Raw genomic sequence first — 8,167 nt, 5'->3', positions numbered from 1 at the left:
AATTTTAAAAAACCTATTAAATAATAAAATGTAAAGAGAAGACTACTTAGTACTTACAACCATGAGATGAGAACTTGTATAATTTAGTGTTTGGATATTTTTTTAGGTTCAGCATTCGGTCGGTTCGGTTAAAATTAAATTGATTTTTTTCTAAAATTGGCTAAATCAGAACCGGCTGAAGTTACATTTTAATTAAAACCGAACCAGCCAAAATTTTTCTTAAAAATCAAACCAAATTAAAAATTAAAAAATGGAATATTTGGATTTGTTATGAAATTTTGTTTATATGCAGTGGCAGAAATAAAAACAATTAATAAACTGAGTAAAAAAATTTATAATATGTATCGTAGTTTTTAAATGGGAAAAGGCCGTTTATGCTCCTAAGGTTTAACTCAAAGATCAAGTAAGCCCTCAACATTCGAAAAAATTCAAATAAGCCCCTAACGTCTTAAAAAGTGAGCAACCAGACCTTCCAATTTTGACAATCATGCGTCTAACATCTCATTTATAAATTAAAATAGGGACTTGATTGTTCACTTTTTAAGACGTTGGAAGGCATATTTGAACCTTTCATGACGTTAATGGCTCACTCACTTGATCTTGTAAACAAATTTTAAAGGCACAAAGTACCCCTTTTTTTTCTTTGTAAATATAGATAATATAAATTTAAAGTAAATCAAATCTATGTGATTAAATCTTATGTTAACAATATTATTTGTAACTTAAATGCTATTAAATGATCAATTATCTATAATACACTATATGTAGACCGGTCCATATTTATATGAATGTACTCTCCACATTATGACATTGTTTTTGGGTTACTTAATTGCAAGTTGAAACAACAAGAAACGGCCTTATGCTCTATATACAATGAGCTTATATAGTACAATTTGCGTCAAATACAATACCCATTTTGGAGCGAGTCCAAATAATACAATTTAGCTTATTGTTTTGCCATTTTTAATTTTAGTGGCATGTGACCATTTATGCCATCATATGTCAATGTGTTTTTTACAATTTGCCTTCACAATTAATAATTTATCCCCTTAAGCTAATTTTTCAAAATAGGGCTAATTGCCATAATCACCAATTTTGTGTACTGATTTGCCCAAGTCTATTGCTTACAAGTTGAGGGGGCAAATTGTTATTTAAATCTGTTTTTCGCAGTTTATGTTTTTCGATGCAATGAGATGAAATTTTTCGATTCATTCAATGTTCTCACTAATTTTGATATATCAGTTCTTCACCAAGCGCGATTTCAATTAATTCCGACATGTATTTATGAAATTTGATTTGAATTGGTGGTTGAATCAGTTGAAATGCGTCCATTAACTCAACTTTTTCACCGATTTTGATATAAATCTGTTCATCAACAAGCGCGACTTCAATCAATACCTATTTTGAACTCGATTTATGAATATTGATTTGATCTAGTGATTGAATCTGAGATTTCTTGTTTCGAATTAGTGTTTCAATTTTGAGAACTTTTCAATATTATTCTTTATTCTTCATTTTCAATTTTCTCTAATTATACAATAATGACTAAAACCGTTAGGCATGTCCCGCTAGGCGTTAATTATGTCATTTTTGTTATTAAGTTTCCAATTGAGGTAGCGTTTGAAAATATGGAAAGATGGGCTAAAATTATGTAAATATGTTTTAAAATGAGGTATTTGAAAAATAATCTCTTTTAAATTTATCTATCATGAGTTCTCACTACTTATTTAATTGTCACGCGCTTTAAGTTTATAGAAATTGCTTATTTAATTTTATACTCTTAATGGTTTTAGAGTTTTCAATTTACATAAAGTACTTATCTAATACTCATGAATTTTTATCAACTATATTTAATTTATTCTTATTTGTTCTCAAGTTGTATAAACACTTTATTAATGAATTCTATTTTCTTAACTAAATAATTTTAAATTAAAATTTATAAAAATAATAGAAAAGTAAAGCGATTCTCCCAAGTGTGCAGATATACAACAAGTTATTCTATAAATAAAATTCACAGATGTAATTGTAGGTCCATGTAGACCAATTTGAAATATAAAAGAAAAGAAAATTGTTTTACAAATAATTTACAGATTAAACATAGTTTTTATTAATAATTCAACGAACTAACGCAACGAACCTTCATTCTATGTCTAATTTGAGAGAAATTTTATATGAACCTAATTCTTCACTTAGGACTATAAACCATCCATTAAATGCATGACACGTGGCATTTAATTTTAATTTATGTTATAATTACGCCATGTGTCATACATTTAATACTAGTCGTATAGACGATCCTGAGAAGGAAGGTATAGTTGGGATTGTCAAGGATTCAATTCTTCCTACCAATATTTCTACAACTCTACTCATTGGAGGCCGTTTTAAAGTATTAATTTATATGCACCACAAGCTCACTATTATCAGCTTTCTTGCTATTTTCTTTTCTTCTTCATTCTCAATCCCATTTAATCCAAATTCTGCATCCAATTCTATGCATTTATATATCCAATCCGGAAAATATATCTTACTACTCCTATGTTCAACTCCGACGCGATTTTTTTCCCTGCTCCAACCATCTCCACCACCAACATTCCATGGTTATAAACGTCAGATTTATAAGATACTCCACCAAAATTTGTGCAGAATATTTCTGGTGCAATGTATCCAACTGTTCCTCTCGTATCCGTCATTGATATGATACTTTCTCTTTCAGGGCATATCTTAGCTAACCCGAAATCAGAAATTTTTAGGGCAAAATTTATCATCAAGAAGAATGTTATGGGGTTTTATGTCCAAATGTAGTATCCTTGTATTACAACTTCGATTCAAGTATTCTAAGCCCCATGCGATGTCTAGTGTGATCTCGTATAATGTCTCCCATCCGAATTCACGATTACTTGTCGAGGAATTGTTCTCAAATATGTGTTTTTCGAGAGATCCATTTGACATGAATTCGTATAAGAGAGCTCGTTTAGAACCTTCGAAGCAAAACCCTAAAAGAGTAACAACATTGACATGAGAAGTCCTGTTAATGCTTGAAACTTCATTGATAAATTATTCCCCATTACTCTTTATTTCCTTCAATATTTTTACGGCGACATGACGACCGTCGTGTAACTTTTCTTTGAACACACACCCATAGCCTCCTTGGCCTAGTTTTTCTTTAAAGAAGTTCGATATCTTCTTGATTTGTTTGTAATTGTATCTATTCACTGCCATAGGCCCGTAGTTTCTGAGGAAAGTCTCAGATTGCTTTCGGATTCTTTAATTTTCTTCTTCCAGTAATTTTTTTTCTCAAGCAACAGAAAATGATCATTAGAATTTGCATATTACTAAAGTTGCAATGGCACCTACCGGAAGCAAAATGCAGAAAGAAAAAGTTGCATATTACTATAAGATTTACATTTCCTAAACAATTTAAATAACTTTTGCCGGAGAAAAAACGGAAGTGAAATAGTTATCTAGATGAAGAATTACATGTCCATATCCCTATCTTCAAACTTGTGTTACTACTTACTACCAACTACAGAAGTAAAAATAAAACATATATGTCACAAGCATACAATAAAAACAGAAGTGAAGCAGAGCAAAATGGCGTTCTCTAATATCTCGTTGAAACAATTGCAGATGCAATATTATTTTCTTGGATGCTGAACTTTTGGTTGGATTGAATTACGGACTAATAATATATCAAATCAAACTCGTTCAGAAATAAATACGATTGATCATGTGTGTATTCATAATAGGCTGATTTTCTGCTCCAAATTTCATCATATAAGAAACTTTTTTCAGGCTGTTAAAGATTTATTTGATTGTTCTTTTATGTTTAAAATTCAGTCCTATGATTATGTCTTCTTTGGCCAATGTTTTGAACACATTGGTCGTGGAAGATGCTTAGGCCAATATTTTGAAAACCGGACCGGAGATCGAACCGATTTCATCAGGGGTTTCTGGTTCAACTGGCTTCAACCGGATTTTTGAATTTAATAATTACAAATTATTTAAATTAAAAATATATAATATTATAACAAAAATATGACTAAAAATTTTAAAATAAAATTATTTTTTAAAATTTTAAAATATAAAATATAATTATAATTAATTAATATTTAAAAGTATATAATATAATTACTATGCATGAGAGAAAATAATGATTTTTTTATTTTAATAAATACTAATTATTAAATTAAAACAATACAATTAAAATTTATATATATAAAATTTAATGACATATTTACGTAAAATTAATTACTAAAGGTGTAAAATATAGCTATAATTGATCAATATTTAAGTGATCAATTCTGATTTAAGACCATTCTGTACACCTTTCTATCAATTTCTAGTTGACTGAACCTTTGGAAGACGCCTAGAAATTATGCAACATGACAATTTCCAGGAAATTTAAAGTAAAGTGACTAATATTATAAATAAATCAGAATTGAACCAAAAATTTCTTCTTAACTTAAATTACTTTGCACTTTATAATCACAACCTTAAATTCTGCTTGACTCCTTGGTACTTAAACTGTTAAAAGAATGCTAGAAAATGTAACGTACCATTTTCAGTGTTTCTGTGATCAGACTCATGCTTGGGTTTGTGGTGCAGGTGACTTCTACATCTCTTTATAACTTTCTATTGTTTGATCATACACTTATAAAAATTCAATTGATCCTGAATTTAAACAATTAAACAATCTTTAACGGCTGAAAACTAGGTTAATATGGAGTTAATTTCATATAAAATCATCATTTTTATGCATTTTTTTTATTTTAATCACGTCTTTTAAAAGTTGTCATATATATTAAATTTGTCTCGACAACCGAAATCGATAAGAAGTTTTTTATTTTAATTAGGGAATTATTTAGATCAGAACATTTATTTCGGAGAACGAAGATACCAGATTTTTACATCAGTGTTAATTTTGTAAAAAAAATGAAAGGTGGTATATTTATATGACAATTTTTAAAGGACGTGATTAAAATAAAAAAAACGTTAAAGGTGGTGATTTTTATGTCAAATTTAAAAATATTTTTTTTTGCAATTACAACCAAAATTTTATTTAATTTTTTAAATCCAAACTTTTGCATCCTTTAATTACGATTAAATTTTAAAAATGTTTTATAACTCCTAAAAAGAGTTATTATAAATGTTTGATCGTAATTGATAAAGACACAAAAGTTTGGATTTAAAAAGTTAAATTCAATGTTTTGATTATAATCACACACACACAAAAACAAACTTTCAAATTGAACATGATTATAAAAATTAATTTTTTTATCATAATTGATAAAATATATAAAAATTAGAATTTAAAAATAGTATAACCTTCCAGAAATATAAATCTTATATATGTTGTTCAAGAAAATAAAATCTTATACTATGCAACTTTGTTTTTTTTTTTTTGCATTTTGTTTACGGTAATTAGGTGCAACTGCAGCTTCAATTGCACTTCTAGTGATCATTTTCTATTGCTTGAAAAAAAGAGCTTATTGGAAGAAGAAAACACAAGAATCTGAAAGAATCGAAGCCTTTCTCAAAAATCATGGACCTATGGCAGTGAAAAGATACAAATACAAACAAGTTAAAAAAATGACACAATCTTTTAAAGAAAAATTAGGCCAAGGAGGCTATGGATGTGTGTTCAAAGGAAAGTTACCTAACGGTCGTCATGTCGCTGTAAAAATCTTAAAAGATTCAGACAGTAACGGAGAAGATTTTATCAACGAAGTTTCAAGCATTAGCAAGACTTCTCATGTCAATATTGTTACTCTTTTAGGGTTTTGCTTCGAAGGTTCTAAACGAACTCTCATATTCGAGTTCATGTCAAATGGATCACTGGAAAAACACATATTTGAAAAAAATTCCTCACCAAGTAATCGTGAATTCGGATGGGAAACACTATACGAAATCACACTAGGTATCGCTCATGGGCTAGAATACTTGCATCGAGGATGTAATACAAGAATACTACATTTTGACATAAAACCCCATAATATTCTCCTTGATGAAAATTTTTGTCCTAAAATTTCTGATTTTGGGTTAGCTAAGATATGCCCCGGAAGAGAAAGTATCATATCAATGATGGATATGAGAGGCACAATTGGATACATTGCACCAGAAGTAATTTGTAAAAAATTTGGTGGAGTTTCTTGCAAATCTGATGTTTATAGTTATGGAATGTTGGTGTTGGAAATGGTTGGAGCAAAAAAAAGTATTTGTGTAGGTGTAGATCATAGGAGTAGTGAGATATATTTTCCGGATTGGATATATAAGCGTCTAGAATTAGACGAGGAAGTTGGATTAAACGGGATTGAAAATGAAGAAGAAAAGCAAATAGCAAGAAAGCTAATTATAGTGAGCTTATGGTGCATACAAACCAATCCTTCAAAGCGGCCTTCGATGGGTAAAGTTGTAGAAATGTTGGTAGGAAGTGTTGAATCCTTGACAATCCCGACTATACATTCCTCCTCAGGATCGTCTATACGAGTAGTATCAAATTTTACAACCACAACTGAGCATGATACGGTGTTGTAATTTAAATGTATGATTCGCTACATATGAAGGCATTTTCGTTTATTATTCATGTTTTGAATTGTGTTTATCCTAATAAGTAGTAAATTATCAAATGCAACGAGATTTAAATATAAAAGCGTAAGAATTAAATAAACCTTCTTGCTCGAATTAGACATAGAAAGAAAGTTTTGTATTAGTCCATTGAATTCTTATTAAAAAAAATTCGTCTAAGTGATAAAGTCAATTGTAAATTTATAAATTTCAAATTGGTTCAGCGATACTTTGTTTTATTTGGTTACATAAACTCTTGAGTTCCCTACCCTCAAAGAAGCTATGAATCGGGCAGTTTCTGTTGGCTGGAATTGTGTGATTTGCAAACTGAACTAAAAAAAAACAATCAAAATGACTAATTAGATACAATTCACTTCAAAATATTTAAAACATTTGCATAACAATTCAAGTTCAGTTGTAAAAGAAAAATCAGAATATTAATTCTATTCGGTTTCAATTAAACCAAATGTCCACCCTATCCTCAGAAGCCAATAGAATTAACAAATTTTAAAAATTACAAAAAAAAGACTGAATGTAAGAAAAATAGCATTTGCACTATTTTGCAAACTAAAATTTATAGTTTACTCGCGATTCACATATGATAGAAGTGGTGGAATTTGGCCTTTTTTAAACATTTAGCTTTATTGTTTAAGAATAACTATCCTATGTCTTCACCATTCTATTTTCTATGATTCAAATAACTCGAATAAGAGGCATATATAATTATATTAATGTTTTGTCTAGAAAAAAGTTATATATAATCTAATTTTTATATATAACTTTTAAAATTTATAATTACATAAATATAAATATTACCCAATCTAAATTTCACACTTAATTTAGACATTAATATGTAAAATATAAATTATTAAATTTATAATATAAAATATAAAATAATATTTGAATAATTATGTGCATTTGGCCTTTTTTTTAGGTTACGTAATTGCAAGTTGAAACAACAAGAAATGGCCTTAAGTAGTACAATTTGCGTCAAATACAATTAACCATTTTGGAGTGAGTCCATATAATACAATTTAGCTCACTGTTTTGCCATTTTTAATTTTAGTGGCATGTGACCATTTATGTCATCATATGTTTATCAATTTGTCTGTCATGTTTTTCGTTATAATATGATATTTGACATGTTAAATTTAAATGTTACATTTGGATATTATTATGTTTGCAAAATGAGGCCCAACCCAGTTGATCAGGTCCTTACAGGCCTAATCACTCAAAGTTTCTTCACCTAATTTTTTTTTTTTTCAACTGTACCTTAATATTAAAAAACTCTCTCAAAACCCTGTTATCTTTAAATTTCATCCCAATTGTACCTTGACGTAGGAAAATCCTCTCAAAATCCCTCCACCTTTAATTTTTTTTTCAATTGTACTCTAAATTAAAAAAAATTCTAGTTTTGATTTTAAAAAATTATTGAATATAATTATAAAAAAAAGGATCTTTTATATTATTAATAATATTAATGTTTAATTCGAATATAAATTAAAAATAGAAGATTATTTAAAAAAAAATTCATGTGAAAAGAGGTCAATTTAATATTTTGGGGTACAATTGAAAAAAAATCTAAAGGTGGAGCTGCAGAATT

General features: G+C 28.5%; 1 protein-coding gene and 1 pseudogene across 1 annotated transcript; one reads left to right on the top strand and one right to left on the bottom strand.

Annotated features, from left to right (window-relative positions):
• Window positions 1-2,265: 2,265 nt before the first annotated feature.
• Window positions 2,266-3,485, bottom strand: LOC126660549 (LEAF RUST 10 DISEASE-RESISTANCE LOCUS RECEPTOR-LIKE PROTEIN KINASE-like 2.1; annotated as a pseudogene).
• Window positions 3,486-4,484: 999 nt separating this feature from the next.
• On the top strand, window positions 4,485-6,583 carry LOC126661170 (LEAF RUST 10 DISEASE-RESISTANCE LOCUS RECEPTOR-LIKE PROTEIN KINASE-like 2.1). The gene is made up of 2 exons (XM_050354981.2): window positions 4,485-4,605; window positions 5,426-6,583. Exons 1-2 carry the CDS (start codon window positions 4,536-4,538, stop codon window positions 6,532-6,534), a joined length of 1,179 nt encoding a protein of 392 aa, XP_050210938.1. The 5' UTR covers window positions 4,485-4,535; the 3' UTR covers window positions 6,535-6,583.
• The last annotated feature ends 1,584 nt before the right edge of the window (window positions 6,584-8,167 follow it).

The sequence above is a fragment of the Mercurialis annua genome, linkage group LG8 (assembly GCF_937616625.2).
Source record: "Mercurialis annua linkage group LG8, ddMerAnnu1.2, whole genome shotgun sequence".
NCBI classification, from domain to species: Eukaryota; Viridiplantae; Streptophyta; class Magnoliopsida; order Malpighiales; family Euphorbiaceae; genus Mercurialis; species Mercurialis annua.
Note: the sequence above shows the minus strand (reverse complement) of the source record. Positions and strands in the feature narration are given on the sequence as shown.

Bases quoted from the DNA above. Each gene is read 5' to 3' on its own strand.
- LOC126661170 (XM_050354981.2), top strand. From the start codon at position 4,536: ATGCTAGAAAATGTAACGTACCATTTTCAGTGTTTCTGTGATCAGACT. The intron at 4,606-5,425 runs GTGACTTCTACA...TACGGTAATTAG, and splicing joins TGCTTGGGTTTGTGGTGCAG to GTGCAACTGCAGCTTCAATT.